General features: G+C 39.0%; 3 protein-coding genes across 7 annotated transcripts in view; 1 reads left to right on the forward strand and 2 right to left on the reverse strand.

Moving 5' to 3' along the window:
• The window catches only part of M7BP (Myosin-7a binding protein), a 112,632-nt gene that overhangs the window by 66,738 nt on the left and 24,454 nt on the right, over window positions 1-21,440 (reverse strand). For 4 of the 5 annotated variants that reach the window (XR_016323073.1, XR_016323072.1, XM_089727307.1 and 1 more), the window contains exons 3-6: window positions 3,190-3,303; window positions 1,711-1,811; window positions 970-1,125; window positions 212-295 (exon numbers count right to left, since the gene is read on the reverse strand). Coding sequence is in view for 3 of the 5 variants with exons in the window: in XM_089727307.1 (XP_089583433.1) it covers window positions 212-295; window positions 970-1,125; window positions 1,711-1,811; window positions 3,190-3,303 (455 nt within the window). In the remaining 2 variants the exon portion in view is untranslated. The remainder of the gene's footprint in view (window positions 1-211; window positions 296-969; window positions 1,126-1,710; window positions 1,812-3,189; window positions 3,304-21,440) is intronic. The other variant, XM_089727306.1, reaches the window with a different exon arrangement.
• LOC114251899 (uncharacterized) lies at window positions 11,955-14,021 on the reverse strand. The gene has a single exon (XM_089727318.1). The coding sequence runs from the start codon at window positions 12,748-12,750 to the stop codon at window positions 12,511-12,513; it is 240 nt and encodes a 79-aa protein (XP_089583444.1). The 5' UTR covers window positions 12,751-14,021; the 3' UTR covers window positions 11,955-12,510.
• LOC149502908 (uncharacterized protein CXorf65-like) lies at window positions 17,736-18,354 on the forward strand. The gene has a single exon (XM_089727316.1). The coding sequence runs from the start codon at window positions 17,974-17,976 to the stop codon at window positions 18,352-18,354; it is 381 nt and encodes a 126-aa protein (XP_089583442.1). The 5' UTR covers window positions 17,736-17,973.

Here is a 21,440-nt window from a genome sequence, read left to right on the forward strand (position 1 = left end):
GAATGAAATAGACATTTAATTTTATTGAATTTTATCACTGCGTATCATTTTTAGTTTACTGTTTAATAAGAAATTATTTCAACCTCAATCCGCAAACAAGGAAACATTCTTAATAAATTCAATTCAAATCATGCAAAATGTGCATGCAACAATAAGCCTTATGTGCAAGGGGTGTTAGGATATGAGCTCTGCATGCGCTACGCTATCTTACGTGTTAGCGCGTCTCTCAGCGCGATGGCGAGCTGCGTTAGCGTGATGCGCAGCGCCGAGTGGTGTCTCTCGAACATAAGTACATCTAAGCAATTTTATCACAAACTCATCTCAGTAACTCACATTAATTAAAACAATTTTACGGTATAGCCTCGTGCTTATCAAATCTAATCAAATAAAAAAAATATATTCAACATAAATGAAAGTACACACTTGTTGAACGTCAAAAAGAACTACCGCTAATTCACAAAAACTAGCCTCCGTCCTGAGATGAACTGGCATGTCTTTTTTTAAATATTAGATTTTTTTAAATATTCATTTTTACAAGATGTATTATAACGTAACAATTATTGCAATATTGAAATGCCCAGAGCGAGCAACTCATTCGCACTTTGTGCAATCTTAAAATTTGATGTTTAAAAAATTCTAATTATTCAATGTAAACTATATTTAAATGATTTAATTTTAGTTGTAAGGGTCAAAAATTTTAGTAAATGTTTACAATCAGGTACTTGAATGGTAAAGTCAATTAGTATGATTTATTTGTGTGCACAAGGTTAATGAAATGAGGTAAAAGTTTACTATCTCTGAATTGCAATTCCTTCGAGAAAAAGTTTCTTCGTAAAAATAAAAATTAAATACTAAATGAAAACTACCGTGCATAATTTATCGAAATCACATTCTTAAAGCAGTTATTCAATTTCAACTAGGATTACTATCTTAACAGCAATTAATATAATTCAATATAACAATACTCACAGGCAGGGTGGTCGTACAATGGACCGATCCTAGTTCTCTCAAGGTGTCCACCGGCTAACTTTCCTGACAGCGTCTCTAAGAATTCTCGTATAGTCCGAAGTTCTTTGTGAGCCAATTCGCTTGGCCCTGGACCATCTCGGTCATCATTTTCTTCGTCTGTTAGAATCAGAAGTCAGTGAGCTTAGTGAGAGTTTTTTTTAACGTTCTCGATAGCGTAAAAGTTAACTGAAATTTGTATGCAGTTGAAACAGCGCCCCTAGCGGCAAACGAAAATAAACGTTCCAAAACCATACAAATTTTAGTTAACTTTTACGCTATCGAGAACGTTTAAAAACTCGTACTAAGCACACACAGAATCAGAGATTGCATGCTTCGATCAAGTATTATTGATCGAAGATTGCACGTCTTAATTTTTTTATACAATACACCTGCCATCTGTTGATGATTGTACAAACTAAATGCTTTAAATAGTAACTCAGAGATAGCAGTGTCATTAGAATTATTTTTAGTGCTATAGTTGCGTATAGATGGCAGAACAATGCAATAATTATATAGATGTTCTTTAGAAAATCATATAATTTTTTGTCTTTTAAATATTTTTCGGTTTCTTTTTCTATTACGAATATTATTTTTAATAAAATTTACGCATTGAGATAGTAATTTCAAGAGATTCTACATGGTGTTGTCCATCTCTTAACAATGCCTTTTATGTAATGGTGAAGAGAACAAAAAGTCACTCACCAATCTGCTCAAGTTTCTCTGTCGATATAGACCACGGCATGAGGCTGAGCGCTTGTTGCACTTGTCTCAGGAACCATGCGCCGGATTCAAATTTCACCTCTCTAAATATTGAAATACGCGGATTATAATCTCACGATTTTTCCGACTTGTTCAATAAAAATAAATGACTGCGAAGAATAATTTAAGTATTCGACATGAAGTTTCGAAACACGGGAAACTTGGTAGCCCTGGGCCCTCATGATCCGTGCCACGTTTTCTTTCTTTTTTCGGGCCGGGGGTGAAACCTGCTACGACGTCCCCGCGCCTAGGGGGCGCGCGTGATAGATGGGACTGGTCCGCGACTGCGAGACCGCGGGCCCAAGGATGTTTTCAGGGTACTACCCACTAAACGACTTCCCTGCACTCTTCGCCCAAGCATCCGATCCCCTCCGAGGTCAGAACGCGGATGAGGCAAGGGGGTTACCGCGGTCAACACTACGATCCGTGCCACCTTGGCTTAGATTATTTTAATCAATAATTTGTTATTGCTTGCAAAAAAGTATGTACGAAAAACACTACTTGGGCGCCACCTGTCGTACGTTGAAGGTACTTAATCAAAATTTTCCTTGTAGTGTTAGCACTTCATACCAATAACCTATTGTTTCTACATAATCGGATAGACACACACGATACCAAGGACAAACAAATCAACACACTAACGTAAATTATAATATTTAGTACCTCGACTGGGTTACAGACCGTAGGCGAAACGAATGACACGACATTCGTGTATGATTCTTTAATCATTAAAGTTAATCATTAAAGTTTAATGACTTTTTTATTGCTCTTGTAGGCAGACGAGCATACGGCCCACCTGATGGTTAGTGGTTACCGTCGCCCATGGACTTCAGCAATGCCAGGGGCAGAGCCAAGCCGCTGCCCACCGCTTAATGCTCTCCACAAGCCTCTTTTGAAGAAGGACATGTCATAGCGCTCGGGAAACACCGTGGAGGGGAGCTCATTCCATAGCCGGATGGTACGTGGCAAAAAAGACCTCTGGAAACGCACTGTCGATGAACGCGGCGGTTCCAGATAATATGGATGAACTCTGCTCCGATGGCGGGAGGTGCGGTAGGGTATCTACTGCTAATCTCCTCTTTTTATTGTGCTTTTAGGAAAACCAACCACGAGGCTGGTTCTGATCCCGAGCGGAGATCGGACGTCGGGTCAGAGAGTGCAAAGGGAGTCGTTTGGTGGGTAGGGCCCTAAAACAACTTTGGGCCGCGGTCTGCACTCAACATCTGCTGGTTGTCAAGAGCAAGATACCCCTGCCCGAAAAAAAAGCCAACCAACCACCTGATGATAAGTAATTGGCGTCGTTCAAGGACGTTAGCAATACCAGGGGCACAGCCAAGTTGAACAATCTTGAGTATTAAGAAGCTTTATGAGTCCCCGTCTTTGTTGTTATTAAGAAGAACGTTACTATTGGGAAGCACTTACTGCGGCCGTGAGTTACAAATGCAGGGCACGAATCCTCCTGTTTTGTCGCCACCACATCTACGACAGATGTACTCTCTCGAAGGCTTCGAACATCGCTTGCGCTGATCACACTCTCTGCAAACAAAAAGTAGTTACATACTTATATTGATTATAATATATTTAATATTTACTAGAGGTCCCGCAGTAGTCGAAATTCGACTATAATTAATTGGAATTGTAAGTTTGTACACTATTATGATTGTATTTTATACTTCTATAATCACACATTTCGCCAAGACTACACTATATTAAATATTAACAAAGGCGAACCATATTCTATTCTCAATTTGACAATAGACGTCAAGAACAAAAGTTTGACAATAAATAGTATGCATGCGTGTGTACGTCAAATACATGGTATGTAGTGTGTGTAATGTTTTCTTTATTATATATCCAATATTAGCATTGTGCACTTCTCTATATTCTCTATAAGTGTGGAAAATTTCATACTCCTCCGTCCGCGCAGTTTTCGTAAAAAGGGATACAAAGTTTTTGCTTCCCGTATTAATAAATTATTTTGCTTAATGGTTTGGAATCTCCCTAGGTCTACGGTCTCTTTGTGTTTTTAAGGTATGTTCCATGGGAAGAGCTCTTTCCTTTGTCGTCATCCAGTATCATTGCTGTGGGCAGATGTTATGCGCCTCACGAGCAATCGCCACTCCTCCCGGTTTGTGGTGAGCCTGGTACACTCATGCAAACAGCCGCCAACTGCCGACTTGATCTGGTCGGTCCATCGCATGGGCAACCTTCCACGAGCTCTTAGGAATCTTTAAAAGTGATCGCACCGTTTGCCATCTTAACAGAGTTCATCCAAACTATCCGGAACCGCCGCGTTTATCATCAGAGTGTTTCCAGAGATATCTTCTCTGCCATGTACCATTCGGCTATGGAATGAACTTCTGTCTATGGTATTTCCCGAGCGCATGACATATCCTTCTCTAAATGAGTTTTATGGAGAGTCTTGAGCAGTAGTAGTAGTAGTAGAGAGGTTTAGTTGTTTCGCTGGAATAGCTGTGGTCCGTGAGCGACAGTAACCATTCACCATCAGGTGGGCTGCTGGTCTGGCTAAAAGACAATCTTTTTTTATGTCCACGCGTATATTTTTAGTTTAAAGCGCGCTCTTAGTCAGAATGAAAGTATCAGCAGTGAACCTAATTTAGATCAACTAGAATTTTATGTTTCAATATGGATAATATAGTATTCCGCTTCCAAGTCGTCATCATAAGGTTGCTACAATTGTGACATCACCCCTAAAATTAACGAATCATGTTTAGACTGACATAGAATTGCACCACGTGAATTGTACAGCAAATAATGTTGGCATTTAGAGTTCATTAGTCCAAACATAGCCAAAATTATATTTATTTACGAAGTAACGAAGCCCACGGCTGGTATAATTTTACAAGATTCTTCTTTGGGTTTTGTGAGTCGTAGATATAACTGGAAATACTATACAATACGAACTGAATGTCATCCGTGACTATGAAAATGTATTCGAAGTGTCGGAAATAATAAAATGTCAATTTTAAACGCGGCTTTAAATCGTAAAATTTGTTTTAAAAAACGAGCTTCCTATTTTTCTTTGCGTAAATCAGTAATCCGTTCCCAGATGTTAAGACTCCCGATCTCACTAACCACTGTCCAATCTTCCTCTCTCTCTTAACCCGAAGTAAACAAATTCGAATCGACCTCTTGTTTGTAGACCTGTGAAGGCGTTCAGACTACGCCGTCTTAATGCCAGGTTTTCAAATTCAAATAACAGACTTTAACTTAAACTAGAGATCCCGCAGTAGTCGAAATTCGACTATAATTAATTGGAATTATAAGTTTGTACACTATTATCATTGTATTTTATACTTCTATAATCACAAATTTCGCCAAGACTACACTATAAAAAATATTAACGAAGACAAACAATATTTAATCTCGATTTGACAACAGACGTCAAGAACAAAAGTTTGACAATAAATAGTATGCATGTGTGTGTGCGGCAAATACATGGTATGTAGTGTGTGCAATGTTTTCTTTATTGATTTAATGTATCTTTTATGCATTATTTAAAAAAAATATTAGCATTGTGCACTTCTTCTCTATATTTTCTATAAGTGTGGAAAATTTCATACTCCTCCGTCCGCGCAATTTTCGTAAAAAGGGATACAAAGTTTTTGCTTCACGTACCTATTAATATATAGATATCATCGAAACATACCTGGTGAGATTCAAAGCTTGTTACTTCTAGAACCGGTTCCTAAGAAGCCGAAACAACGACTAGAAGAATCGTCGAAATAAACTCAACGGGCTAGTCTTTGGAAATACTAATAACATAAAATCATTTGCATACATGTCGTATTGGGATCGCAGCGCATAAAATAAATTATTCCAGTGTTCCAAAATCTTTCGTTATTATAATTAAAAATTATCCGACACTTTTTTACGCCTTGCCCATTTAACCGTCTTCGCCATCTTTCTTTTCTCTGTCATTCTCTTTTCCCTTTCTTACCGTTTTCTCTCACTCACATCTTAACGCTCTGTTCCACACTCTTCAAACATTCCGTTCATATTTTTTTCCTACCTATGCTGATAGCCTTGAGAGACTATATCAGCTTCTCCTTGACGTGTAGGTGAGCTCACGGGGCTCAAACCAGGTGTGTTGCTAACAATGGCCCTAGCAAGAGCAGTGCTTCACGGAATCTACCACCGGTTCGGAAACGCGACCCACTGAGAAGATCCGGCGTGAAACTCAGTGGGCTTTCGTTCTTACCAATCCTACATACGTACATGTCTATAGAACACTTTTGTATTATTGATAAGGTCTATGTTACTTAAGGCAGTTTTAGAATTGAAGTGGCTCGTTTTTTTTTGTTTTTTGGTATTCTTCAAAAATGTATGTAATTGAGGATTTTTTAGTTTTTCGATTTTAATAGTTTAAGGTATGCTCGCTTGATTTAAGAGTGACACGAAAACAGTAATTTGTCCTTTTCTAGACTATCGAATGTTATTTTGAGTGTTATTGCGTTAGGAGTTTTATTGGTGGTAGGACCTCTTGTGAGTCCGCGCGGGTAGGTACCACCGCCCTGCCTATTTCTGCCGTGAAACAGTAATGCGTTTCGGTTTGAAGGGCAGGGCAGCCGTTGTAACTATACTTGAGACCTTAGAACTTATATCTCAAGATGGGTAGCGCATTTACGTTGTAGATGTCTATGGGCTCCAGTAACCACTTAACACCAAGTGGGCTGTGAGCTTGTCCACCCATCTAAGCAATAAAAAAAAATAGAAAACAACACGGACGCCTCCACGATTCCGGGACTAATTCAAATACGATCTTTATAAAAGAGTAACGTGGTTATAAAAAAAACGTATCGCTTACATAACAAACCGAACAGCCTTGTCGGCATAATTCGGTATATTATGGCAATTGAAAGGCATTGAGATTGCACAGTGCACAGTTAGTAAATGCATTGAGCAATTTCGCGGGAGCTGTGGTGCAAATTTACGGTATTACTCGTATATTTTTTTAGTGTCTCACAAGCTACATTCCTGCAATCGTAACTAGTTACAATCGATAGTAAACAATTTGAATAATCTTAAACGACTGAAGATTAAAACGTGAAGTCTTTATTTTTTTGCTGACTCGGTGGTGCAGTAATTAGTGGCCTTGATTGTTGCGCTGAGGGTTGCGGGTTCGATTCCCACATCGGGAAAACATTCGTGTGATGAAGAAGGTTTGTTTGCTCTTTGTCTGGGTGTTTATAATCTATATATGTTTATGTATATTTAAACGTATATAAGTATGTATGTCAGTCTCCGGTACCCATAACACGAGGAATCCTAATCCTAGCTCTTCGTCGGAGTCGACGAGTTCGACGAGGACGGTGAGCGGTGCTTGAAGAGCCTAAAACCACCGAGAGTGCATCCGGGGGATCCGACAAGACATGTTAAGTAGTTAGCGGTGGCCAGGATAAGAGGGTTATCGTTCTGCGCTGCTTTTTCAAAGTAGCGTTCTGACGCTTCTTTAGATACTTACGTATCGGATCTAGATTTAGGTCGTCGTGAAGATTTACATTCTACACATACCACGGTGCTCCAACGGCTATCCTGCAGAAACGGATTGGATGACCTGGAGAGATTTAATGTGTGTACGGACCGCGTGAGCGAGCATTACGTTTGCATAAGTCATGACGGAACGTATGCGCAAGTTTTGTAGATTGTCACCTTGTTATGAAGGGACATTTTACTTCGCTTGCAGATAATGGGGTAGAGTCCAGCGAGTAGGGTCGCGGCTCTGTCGCGTACTGACTTAATGCAGGGTCCGAATGTCATCCCGGTCGGCGGTGTATCGTATTCCGACCCGGCAGGCTGGTTCTGGCCCAGCGGGGTATCCCGGAACACCAGTGGCATCGCCCGGGCGGCCTGGTAGGGCCGCCGTACCGCGGAAACCGACGTCGTTGGTCGTCGACTATCACCTCGACGACCCGTCGGTCGGGCGTCCTCGGGGTGGCGCCGCGTGTCTGGTTGCAGTGTTGACCGCGGGAACCCCCCCTACTCTGACCGGGTTTTGACCCCGGATGGAGATCGGGTGTAAGAGTGCAGGGGAGTCGTTTAGTGGGTGGGCCCTAAAATTCCATGGGCCCGCGGTCTGCTCCCAACATCTTGCAGATCGTCAAGTCCCACATACCCCGCGCGCCCCCTTGGCGGGGGGACCTCGTAGGAGGTGCTCGTGCTATGACATGGCTTACTTCAGTGACTCAGTGGCAACGGCTTGGCTCTGCAACATCAATGAGTGACGATAACGACTCACTATCAAGTGGACCATGCGCTTGTCTGGACTATAATAAATAAAACAAGATCTCCCAATCATAAGTTTTTCGAAAGATCGAGGTAATGATCACAACAAAATAAATCTCTAAAATTATTTTCAAATTTTATATTTAAAGAACTAAATATTCGAGAAACCCGTTCGTCTCAAAATCTTGCCGCTTCGAAGCGCGCTGTTGTCTATCGGCGGTCATAGCTGACAATTTTCCTTATCATTCTTTTAGTTTAGTTGTTTTCACACTGTCATGTGTCTCGTATTGATAAGTCAGAGTATTATAATTGCTATGAAGTCATCAGGGAATTCTGTTATCCAAATTTGTCCAAGTAAACTCAAGTTGCCACATTTGGGGAGCAACAGGACTAAGTGTATATCAGACGCATAGTCAATTCTTTAAGATAAAACGCATGTCTTCAATTCTTTCGGCACACGTTACACGGCGAACCAGTGATTCCCAGCCCACTGAGTTTCTCGCCGCATTTTCTCAGTGGGTCGCGTTTCCGATCCGGTGGTAGATTCTGCGAAGCACAGCTCTTACTAGGGTTCGTGTTAGCAAGCCCCGTGAGCTCACCTACTAGCCCGGTGACGCGGATATGGTCTCTTTAGACCCGCAGCTTAGGTAGGAAAAAAAAAGTGATTCCTCGTGCACTTATTGACATTATGAAGATCTCTATAAGTCTACGAGCTCATTGTCAGTGCTTCATTAGCGGGTCTTGTTGTACCAAGTATGCTGAAGCTCTGAAATTAACTCCCAAGGTGTTTCTGTTACACTCTCAGTATCACTGCCCACGCCGGCGTTTAAAAAAACATGCTAATGTTTTATAGAAAGACTAGCGACCCGCCCTCGTTTCGCTTCGGAAACTGTTATTTATTATTGATTTCTCCACTATTTAATAGATGTTATTATACATATAAACCTTCCTCTTCAATCACTCTATCTATTAAAAAAAACCGCACCAAAATCAGTTGCGTAGTTTTAAAGATTTAAGCATACATAGGGACAGAGAAAGCGACTTTGTTTTATACTATGTAGTGATTTACATCAATAAGACTTTATAGTTCCAATCTTGTATCCGTATCGTATAATATATCGTATAATCCGTATTGTATTCAACGGCCCAACTGAGTCGGCGAAGTTAGTAACATTGTTTACAAAAATAAGTGGACAAATGAATTTTTGCGCGCAATCAGTGGGACTCGGCTAAAGCTATTTGCTTGCGGTTTCCAGTAATTGAACTAAGCTACGTCGAAAACTTAACGTTTTCGTTATTTAATTAAAAAATAAATAATAGTTTAAAAAAACTAACAAAATACGCTTTTATAGAAAATCCAACTAAAAAATAGAAAATAAATTTTGATAAATTTGAATTAAAAATAGTGTAAGAAAAAATGATTTAATTGTATTTTTTTTTATTGCTTATATATATGGATGAGCTCACAGCCCACCTGGTGTTAAGTGGTTACTGGAGCCCATAGACTTCTACAACGTAAATGCGCCACACACCTTGAGATATAAGTTCTAAGGTCTCAGTATAGTTACAACGGCTGCCCCACCCTTCAAACCGACACGCATTACTGCTTCACGGCAGAAATAGGCAGGGCGGTGGTACCTACCCGTGCGGACTCACAAGAGGTCCTACCACCAGTATGAAATTGCACGGTATCAATAGTTATAAATATTTTATGAACACATATGAGTAGAAGGGTTATTTTGATAATATCCTGAAAAGCACCCCACGCTTTTTTAACAATAATATCATTTTTTCTTACACTATTTTTAATTCAAATTTATTTTCTATTTTTTAGTTAGATTTTCTATAAAAGCGTATTTTGTTAGTTTTTTTAAACTATTATTTATTTTTCATTTTTTAGTCGAATTTAAATTTTTTCAATTTGTTTTTCAATTTTTTTTTGAATTGTCATCGGTCCATAATAAGTATACCAAATTTCGAGTTAATCCGACATTTCGAAGGGGGTCAAAATCATGTACAAAGATTCCGTTACAATACATTGTATACGTCTGAAGCTAATAAAAGCGTATTAAAAAGAAAACGACGCTCTTTGTTTTTTTCTTTTGTCGTATCACCCTTGTCGGAGAGATCGCGATCGTCATTCAGTATCATTTTTGTGGGCAGATGTTTTTTTTCCCTGCCTATGCTGATAGCTTTGAGAGGCTATTTCAGCTTCTCCTTGACGTGTCGGTGAGCTCACGAGGCTCGAACCGGGTGTGTTGCAAGACTGGCCCTAGCAAAAGCAGTGCTTGGTAGAATCTACCACCGGATCGGAAACGCGACCCACTGAGAAGATCCGGCGAGAAATTCAGTGGGCTGTGTCTGTGGGTTAATTTACTCGTCGAGCCCTTTCGTCGCAAGCGACGGGTTCAGCGAGGACGGTGATCGGTGCTTGAGGTACCTAAAAGCACCGTTAATGGATCGGGAGGATCCGTAATGACGTGTTTAGGGCGACGTCGACTGTTTACCATTCGGTCCATAGGATCGGGTATGTGGGCAGACGTTATGCGTCTCACGAGCAAACGCCACCTCTCCCGGTTTGTGGTGAGTCTGGTACACTCATACAAACAACCACCAACTGCTGACTTGACTGGGTCGGTCCATCGCATGGGCGACCTTCTACGTGGTCCGGTGCCTTATATTTTGCTCTGAACGACAAGGCGCTCTATGGAGTCAATCTTTGTTTACTGAGGTGTAAATCTGAGGATTTATTCTCGACATTATATTCACATATACAGACTACATAAAGCGACACAAACAAAAAAGCATTTTTTATAATTGAATATGCAATTTCGAAAAGGGCACATGTCGCATATTTTGTCAAATACGTTTTTTCCTATAGGTACATGTAGTTTTGAGGCTTACCTATACCCATTTTATAATAATTCCAGTAATTTTCAATTGCTAATTAACACTAAAATATATCTCAAAAGTTAATATTTTAAATTTTACACTGCTTTAGAAAATAATCAGTTTTTTTCATTTCCTGAAAATTTTACATTTGCAGAGATGTGCCCCTTTCGAAATTGCATATTCAATTGATCTTGAAAAATTCTACAACATTATGTAGCTTCCGTGTACCCCGTCTGGCGTCTATGAACGCTATGGTCGACTTACATTTAACTTTTACTCTACCCCTTAGAAAAGAACCATAGGTTTTTCACCCAAAATTCCACGATCCAAAAATCATTTATTCGATTTGGTATTTACAACGATTTTAATAAAGCTGAAAAATTCAAGCTTCTCAGAATCGACCACAAGTATTTTACGAAAAACTTAATTAACATATTCTTAAAAACTCGTATTGTAATTAATTAATCCTAATTTTTTTTCTAATGTTGAAATAATTCTCACCAATCTGGTTTCTTTGTTAATATACAAAAATTCTATTGAATTTAATAAGTCTAAAGTAAATTCTGCTGCAATCAATAATGTACTCTACACGCTCATCGAATTATTCAAATCAGCAATATTAAAAATCAAATTTAATTAAAGCTATTTTACTCTTTATCTCGCATAGTAGAGCAAATTGTATATCGAAGGGTGAAAGGCTATATGGCTTAAGCGACATTTTGCAGCTTTGTAGGAGAGCCATTTAAAGTTTCAATTATGGAAAAAAATATCAAAACAAAACAGCTATTTGAATGAGGTAAACTTAATTGAGGTTCAATTAAAAACATCGGATTGTAGTTGCTAATCTATATTAAAATTATATAAAAATGAATTGCTGTTCGTTAGTCTCGCTAAAACTCGAGAACGGCTGAATCGATTTGGCTAATTTTGGTCTTGAATTATTTGTGGAAGTCCAGAGAAGGTTTAATAGGTAGATAAACATGAAAATGCTCGGAATTAAATAAAAATAGCAATTTTCTTTTTCCTTTGATGTGTGCCCCCTCGGACGGATTCCTTTTGTTTTTAATTTAAGTTTATTTTATACCAAAGTTTAGGTCTTTTATTTATCGATTGAGGCACTACGAAGTCTGCCGGGTCAGGTAGTACCTAATAAAACGGACCTTTAATTACATACATAAATGTCGCGTATTAAGCGGAATGTCGTTTAAACCGAATTTATAGAGTTTCACCCCTCGATATGTTATAATGACCGCTACCTATGGCGTTAATAATAGAAATTTTGAAACACTGGCGAACTATAGAAATGCATTTAATTTTACTATTAAGAAATTTAAAAGATGGCTGTAAAAGTCTTTGCCTTTGCCAAAAAAATGCCTTTGACAATTTGTTCGGAAGCCGCGCGTAATTCAACGGTAAAGCAATTACTGGATTGCTAACAATTTTGAAATGTGAAAGGAGTTTATTTACATGGCAACATCGAAAAGCTGTTAACACAATCTTAAATAGTTAATCTAGTCTTATTTGATGAGCAGAACTTAAATCGAATGACTACATGGTCAGTCCTCGCAGGGAGCTGGGTGGACACAAACGTTCAGTCTTGAAATATCAGTCGTCATCGGAATCAAACCACATAGAGGTGACGCTTCTAGAGCCTTGTTCCCGGGCCTGTTCCTCCGTGATGATCCTGAGTACAACCACCTCCATCATGCAGAGAGCAAACAGTATCAGGAAAACTGCAAAATTGGCGCCTTGGTGGTGAAACTGGAAGGTGTTTGGAATTGGGCCAGGCGGCGGCCAGGGCGCCACTCCGAAGGTCATCAGATTTGCAGTGACAGAAAACGACATATCTTCATTTGGATAAAGTTCCAATAATCCAGAATTTTCTTTTGATTCTAAGGGCTTCAATAAACTTTCATTCTTTTTTTTTCAGAATTATCTAATTTCTTGTATTCCTTTTAAATATACGTTTCCCTTTGCTTAAACATTTTGTTTTTTGTTTTTTTTCAAATGGCAATCAATGTGATTATTAACTGAAATTCACTCGTCTTTGACGAAACTTTTTCGTTGTAAAGACAAATTGGGTAATCAAGTAGAAATACTACGATAAATCTAATCGCATCATTTTACTTTACGACGTTGGTGTAATCATGTCGACTGTCATTCTTTTCTTCGACTCACGCAATTTTATAATCGTAATATTAAACTATCGTACACGTTCGAATTACTTAAAAAGCACTAAATCGTTCGTAAAACCGCGTACACACTGCCACTACACGTTATTATCGCACGAGCGTCTGTCTCGGGTTCCTGAGTCAAATGCAACATCGCTTCGTACTGTTGCAAGCGTCTTATGAAATGTTATGCTTTGGATTCGTTGCGTTGGGAAATGAACTGCGAGTGAACGCAACTAATTTGCGGTCAAGGCCGCGCGGCTGGACCCGCGGGCGGCGCGCGGTGACCTTTATGACGTTTGTTTGTGTTTCGATTTTAGAATTCAACGCCTTACGCCATTGTGTTCCCACATTGTGAGATTTCCGGACTTATTTTGATAATCTAATCACTACATAGTATAAAACAAAGTCGCTTTCTCTGTCCCTATATCTGTCTGTCCCTATGTATGCTTAAATCTTTAAAACTACGCAACGGATTTTGATGCGGTTTTTTTTAATAGATAGAGTGATTAAAGAGGAGGGTTTATATGTATAATAACATATATTAAATAGTGGAAAAATCAATAGGTAATAAATTACAGTTTCCGAAGCGATCCAACGGATCGGAAACGCGACCCACTGACAAAATCCGGCGAGAAACTCAGTGGGCTGTGTCTGTAGTTTAATTTACTCGTCGAGCCCTTCGTCGCAAGCGACGGGTTCGACGAGAATGTTGACCGGTGCTTGAGGTCGGGAGGTTCCGAAATGACGTGTTTTGGGCGACTCAGTCCGTGGTGCAGTAGTGACTGTTGTGCCGAGGGTCGTGGATTCGATTCCTGCATCGTGCAAACATTGTGTGATGAACAGGTTTCTTTGCTCTTTGTCTGGGTGTTTGTCAGTCGCTGGTACCCATAGCACAGGGAATCCTAAATTGGATGACCTTGCCTGATTTGTTCCCTGTTATTATTATTATTATTCGTTCAAACCACTCATTATAGATGTTTTTTAATGAACCCTAAGGCGCGTTGATGCTTCTGTTTAAAGACTTCTTACCTATTTACGGTGTCGGAGGTGCAAGACTGGAATTCGTTTAGAACATAAAAAGCGTGATTTATTACAATGGAAATGTCCGTGTTCATGACTACTACAATGGTAGGTTTTGTATCTAGTAAGTAAGCCAGCAGTCCCATAGAGACAGCCCACTAAGTTTCTCGCCGGATTTTCTCAACAGGATGCGAAGCACTGCTCTTGCTAGGGCTAGTGTTAGCAAATTCTCTCAAGTTGAGTCCGTGAGCTCACCTATCCATCCGCGCGTAACTGGAACACTCCTAAACTGCAAGCGAATAGGTAGGGGGAAAAGCCAACAGTATCTTGCCTTTGTCGTGAGCAATATTAGCTGTGGTAAAGCAAGAAAATATCTTTTATTTATAATTTTCAAATGAAATTCTAAAAAAAAAAGCAGTGAAAGTAATATTGTGATCATTCATCGGTCAATGATCTATTTACATTCACGTGTCGATGTGGGATTCGTGAATCGTGATATCGCTTACGATATATAATCAAAGTCGGACAGTAGATAACGAGTCACAGGATCGAATACCATAAGGAGTGCCGTACGATTTGTCATATCTTCTATCTTCTATCTCTATACTTATATATAAAAATGAATAGCTGTTCGTTAGTCTCGCTAAAACTCGAGAACGGCTGGACCGATTTGGCTAATTTTGGTCTTGAATTATTTGTGGAAGTCCAGAGAAGGTTTAAAATGTAGATAAATATGAAAATGCTCGGAATTAAATAAAAATAACAATTTTGTTTTTCCTTTGATGTGTCCCCCGTCGGTCTTTTATTTATCGATTGAGGCACTACGAAGTCTGCCGGGTCAGCTAATATATAATATATTACACGACACGGAAAAAAAATACATAATATAGTGTTGAAATTAATTATCTTTGAAAGTTTGTTTTATTATTTACGTTTTTTTACTCATAGTCATGGCCTAGAGCAGCCTTTCTCAAAGTGGGCGCTAACCCCCCTTCTGGGCGCTGCAGGTCTAAAGGACGGTTAGAGACCCAGAAAAAAATGGGGGCGTTGTGTAGAAGCTTGGGAAGCGATTTGTAATTTCATCTAGGAGGGAGGACTTTTAGACACCGACTGAGCTCTCGCTATAGTGGTTTAAATGAAAAAAAGGGGGCGCTAAAAATTATTTATTCTCAAAGTGGGCAGTAGACAAAATAAGTTTGGGAGCCCCTGGACACGGACATGAGACGGCGGACAAGACACGCGGAGTACGCTAATCAACTGACGCGACTATGCCGGCGTTCAAATACCGGAGGCGGGTAATGCTAAATACGACAAAATGATCGACAAAATGTTCACTGGTGGTAGGACCTCTTGTGAGTCCGCACGGGTAGGTACCACCGCCCTGCCTATTTCTGCCGTGAAGCAGTAATGCGTTACGGTTTGAAGGGTGGGGCAGCCGTTGTAACTATACTGAGACCTTAGAACTTATATCTCAAGGTGGGTGGCGCATTTACGTTGTAGATGTCTATGGGCTCCGGTAACCGCTTAACACTAGGTGGGTCGTGAGCTCGTCCACCAACCTAAGCCATAAAAAATAATTATAATTATTCGTGATTTAAAAACCCTATTAAAATTTTGTAATTTTAAAACCAGTGCGTGATTAAGCTCGAAAATGTTTTAATCATAGAATTGTGTCACATTGAGGCTCCTCGAAGTGGCCGAGGTATACAGCTGAATCATTGTATGTCTTAATGTACGTTGATTAATTAAGAAATGCAAATAAGCTGTTTCAATTAAAACTAGATCAAGAAGTTTGAATACAATGAATTCTTATTGTTTAAAATAAACGGGTCAATGACCAACAAAGTTAAATATGCAGGTAAAGTTGTTAGCCTAGTAGTTGCCTAGAAATTATCTATTTAAACTAACATCGAATATATATATAATCGACTGTATAGGATAATATGTCTGTACATTGACCAACATATTTAGAAAGATTACTGTTGGGACTTTCTTTTCCTAATTCCTTGGCGATGCCATACCAATTATGATTAGTTTTGGGTCAAATTTTGATTTTTTTAAGCTAAAAGCTACAATAATTTTCAAGGAAAATGTTTGGATTATGTTTTACTTTGCTAAATCATAGCTAGAAAATTATTTAACCGGAGTTAAGGAGGGAGGCACATTTTAAAATAATCGAGAGGCGAGATTTACTTTGTGACCTTTAGGATGTTTTTAAGGAGAAGTCCGTTCATATAAAGAAAAAAACCTATTAAATGCAGATAGTTACCACATTTTTTTACGAGCCGCATTCCACATTATTCATAAGAAATTGAACAAGGCGGGACTGTGGACAAATCGTTATGTTCTTTATATGTATTTATGTTTTAAACAAAGGCATCAAACAATAGCTTATTTTACTAAAGGTTAAGTCGTATTTTAGGAGCGAACAACTAAATACACTAACAGACATAAACAAAACCAGTCAAGGCTCTCTTTTTTTAACGCCTTTCTTAGCTTGGTTCTAAGATATTGGTTTGTAATGTAACCGAATATTTGATTTTTTTTTCCTACCTTAGCTGATAGACTTGTGAGGCTATGTCAGCGTAACCGAACAAGTAGGTGAGCTCACGGGGCTCAAACCTGACAACGTTGCTAACACTAACCCTAGCAAGAGCAGTGCTTCGCTGAATCTACTACCGGATCGGAAACGCGGCCCACTGAGAAGATCCGGCGAGAAAGTCAGTGGGCTGTGTCTGTGGGTTAATTTACTCGCCGAGCCCTTCGCAAGCGGCGGGTTCGACGAGGACGGTGACCGGGCTTGTGGATCGGGAGGGTTCGACGAGACCGATGACAATATTTGAACGTTATTTTTACAGGCATCAAACGCCCAATAAAGTGGCACACGCATCGAGAAGGACCGATAACAATAGAACAATTTTAATAATAAATATAATTTTGCTGTAATATCCTGACTAGTATCAACGGGATAAAAATAAATAAAATAATTGTTAGATCGGCTTACACTATAAACGTGTATTTTTACTTTTCAAACTACGTATGTAGATATATAATTATTTGGAAGGATCACCATTAGCTAATACTATCATTACTAGCTGATACAGAGCTTAAGTCAGCTCTGAGGCACGCCATTGGGGCGGTATTGGGTCAGACGAGATTCATTTCTCGCCAACAGCTCAAATCGTTTTAAAATATCCGAAGAACTGAGAATTCGCTGAAGAAATCCGGAAGACGCGATTCCTTAAAAATGCTCTCCGGCGATAAGATCCCATAATAAAAAACATTCAGCTATTCATTTCTAATACAGCACGGAATGTACAGCTTGATCACGGATACTAACTTAGCTCACTTGTTACATTAGAAGTCTCGTGAAAATTCTTATAAGGGGTGCTTTGTGAAGCCGCACGGGTAGTAGTGCTTTTTTTACCGCGGAGCAGTAATGCGTTCTGTTCATGATGTCTATCTATGCGCTTCGATAATGTTCTGCATCCAACTCGTTCGCCATCAAATAAATTAAGAAGATGATCGTAAAGTTAATTTCGTAATTTTAGTCTAATCTTAGTTAGTCTCGCTTAAATAATCTTAGTTAGAACCGCTAAAACTCGAGAGCGGCTGGACCGATTTGGTTTGAATTTTGGTCTTGAATTATTTGTGGAAGTCCAGAGAAGGTTTAAAAGGTAGATAAATATGAAAATGCTCGGAATTAAATAAAAAATAACAATTTTGTTTTTCCTTTGATGGTCCCTCGTCGGACGGATTCCTTTTGTTTGTTTTAAGTTTATTTTATACAAACGGTTAGGTCTTTTATTTATCGATTGAGGCACTACGAAGTCTGCCGGGTCAGCTAGTATTAAATAAAAATATCTAAGAAAAAATGGCCAAACTTTTCGAAACGGCATTTGAAAAAAATCATTCACGTCAAATCTGTCAAAGTAAACGTCAAAAGATGTTTATACAAGTCACTTATAAGGACACACCGGAGCTATCCAATTTCCTACAGAGAACTTCTGAGCCGGATCTCTCTATTGAGAAGATATTGTTAGTTAACCCGAAATGCCACGTCAGAGTACTGCTGGAGTATTTAAGGAAGAAATGCCGGCTGGCGACATCCACTGTCTTCGATTTGTGCGACGAATCCGGCGTGGTCAAGGGACTGTTTAGTTTACCTACATATGCCTACCCTACAGAATTGTTTGAGCATAAGAAAATATACTATCTAGTTGTGATAAGACAGGTATGGTGGAGAAGACCGTAGATCATGAGTTGAAGAGTTTCTCTTTTGAAGAGTTGTCTCTTTTTTCCCCTACCTAAGCTGATGGTCTTGAGAGGCCGTATCAGCGTAACCGGACGAGTAGGTGAGCTCACGGGGCTCAAACCGGATCGGAAATGCGACCGGTGGTAGATTCTGCGAAGCACGGCTCTTGCTAGGGTTCGTGTTAACAACAACGTCAGGTTTGAGCCCCGTGAGCTCACCTACTCGCCTGGTTACACGATTCTCTATTGCATTTAGATTTAAAGGATAAGACGCCCGGTGCATTCGTAACAAGCAATGCAACGGTGTTCGAATCCCGCGGGCAGGTGCAAATTTTTCTAATGAAATACGTACGTAAAAATGAAACTTAGAACTACTGTCTCAAGATGCGCGGCAGGATTTTCGCGGCTGATGTCTATGAGCTCCGGAAACCACTTAATTCTAGGTGGCCCTTGAGCTCTTGAGCTCTAAATGTTTCTGCTTATTTTTTAAATAAATTACTACCGACAGACGTGTTCACGGCTCGTCTGGTATTAAATGAACTATATCTACATAAAACTACGTCAATACTAAATCACGTTTAGAAATATGATCGAAGTATCAAATATGTTATTTAGCTGTAATATAGTTTACTTATCGATCCAATACTCTAAATAGTGAGTGTAACGTAGAGCACTTCAGAGTAAATTAACACTCAGACACAGCCCACTGAGTTTCTCGCCGGATCTTCTCAGTGGGTCGCGTTTCCGATCCAGTGGTAGATTCTGCGAAGCACTGCTCTTGCTAGGGTTCGTGTTAGCAACGTCGTCAGGTTTGAGCCCCGTGAGCTCACCTACCAGTTAAGGTTACGCTGATATAGCCTCTCAAGGCTCTCAGCTTAGGTAGGAAAAAAACCGAGTAATTCTTATCACGTTGTATTGAACAGGAAAGCGACAAGCGGATATCCGTTCTGCCACAGCTGAATCGAAACAATCTGACGTATATGGAACTAAAGGGAAAAGTGACGAGATATCTGTTGACTGGCGAGACCAGTCCGCAGGGTACCGGGTCCTCGGGCAAGGCCACTCCACCTTCGCAAACTAAGGGCACAGGGAAGAAGAAGTAAATACATTATAGGAAACTTATCAAGCAACTCTATCCTTCAAACCATTGCTATCTTACAATTTTGTTTGTCCGAGTTTTGAATTAAAATAAAAACTAAATTATTACAACTAATCAATTTTAATTCGGTAATCAAAATTCAAACTTGTTTTCATAGTTTCTAAATTCTACTAATATTATAAACACGAAAGTTTGTAAGAATGTATGGAAGTACCTATTGTTTGTTACTCTTTCACGCAAAAACTATCTAATTGATTTTGATGAAACTTTAAATTTTTAATCTTTTAACTATATTTTTTAAACTTATATATCAAGTATGTTTTTCATCATCTATATATTATATTAAAATGAATTGCTGTTCGTTAGTCTCGCTAAAACTCGAGAACGGCTGGACCGATTTGGCTAATTTTGGTCCTGGATTATTTGTCGAAGTCCAGAGAAGGCTTAAAATGTAGATAAATATGAAAATTCTCGGAATTAAATTATAAAGTTTAGGTCTTCTATTTATCGATTGAGGCACTACGAAGTCTGCCGGGTCAGCTAGTCAATTATAAATTACAGTTCTCGAAGCAAAGCGAGAGTGGGTCGGTAATAATGAAATAAATACAATAGGTAATCTCATCAATGATCTTTTTATAACCTACAACTTTGTCATTTAATTTTTTTTCACAGGACTTGCAGTTTTGCCCGAAATTGAGATACACCTTTTTTTACCCTTAAAAATTTACTCCCTTCCACTTCCCGACCTCAGATCGCCCGTAAATTATTTTTCCTTTCATTTTTGTTATATTCTCGTCCTTTTTTAACGGTTTCATCCTACTATTTTTTTTTAATTTTTTACCATTTTCAAAGGTTTCAGCCCTGGTCTAAATAGCAATCTACTGAAGCTAGTTTACATTTTAACTCCAAGATGATTGCTAAGAAGTTTTCATAAGGGGCTTGTGAAATCTATATTTTGAAACTGATGTTTTTTTATATTTATTTTGAGATTGACTTAAATGATATAAGTACACGTACAAGTCTATAGCAATATAATAATATTTATTTAAAACATTACCTAATTTAATAAATAAACTCATTCATCTTCTGTCTTCTAGTTATAAGGTTTAGTGTTGATGAAGCATTTAAAAGTCCATAAATTAAATATAATAAATATTACTTCATTTATATGATTTAAAAAGCCACAGAAGTGGTCAAAGTTTTTTCACTTTTTTTAAAACTGAGTGAACGAGCGATTACAATTCTCAGCATTAGTTAGAAGTATTGATCGATTTTTTTAAGCTTTTCTTTTCCCTTAAGGAGCCAGTCCATCTTTGCGCCGACTGATAGGTGAGCTCACGGGCCCAACCTGAGAGAGCTGCTAACACTGGCCCTAGCAAGAGCAGTGCTTCGCTGAATTTACTACCGGATCCCGACCCACTCCGAAGATGCGGGGAGAAACTCAGTGGGTTATTTTCAGTGGGGATATTTTCGATCATATTGTGTTATAACACTGTAAGCTCCGAACCCAAGGCGAGTATAATTCCATTGCTTAACCTCTTATACCTCCTTATACAGCAGTCTCGGCGGAAGGAAGGCGGACGCGTGAGGAGGAAACGTGTCGACGTGGTGGGAATAATAAGTCAATTCAATATTGCGTAACTTTAAAACTAATCCGTTTAAATTAGTTTTGTCTGTGGCAGTCTAAAGCTATTTTTTTAACCGCATTAAAAAAAGTTCTATGTTGGACCATATTTATTTTAATACGTTTTAGTAATTAAGACTTTCCCAGTAGTTATTAAATTTTTCATAACAATGCAAATTCGAACTAAATTTTGTATTACACTCCTCTATAGTGTGTTATAAATTTCGACTCAATGGTAATGTCCACAAACACATCAAATATAAAGGTTACATTAAAAATTCGTGTGTAATCCAACAAAAGGCTTGGCGTGGTGTCCGTTGGCGGTAAGCGGAGCGTGTCCGACTCTAGTTCATCGCGAAAACAA

This window comes from Bombyx mandarina, chromosome 05 (genome assembly GCF_030267445.1).
Source record: "Bombyx mandarina strain Sakado chromosome 05, ASM3026744v2".
NCBI classification, from domain to species: Eukaryota; Metazoa; Arthropoda; class Insecta; order Lepidoptera; family Bombycidae; genus Bombyx; species Bombyx mandarina.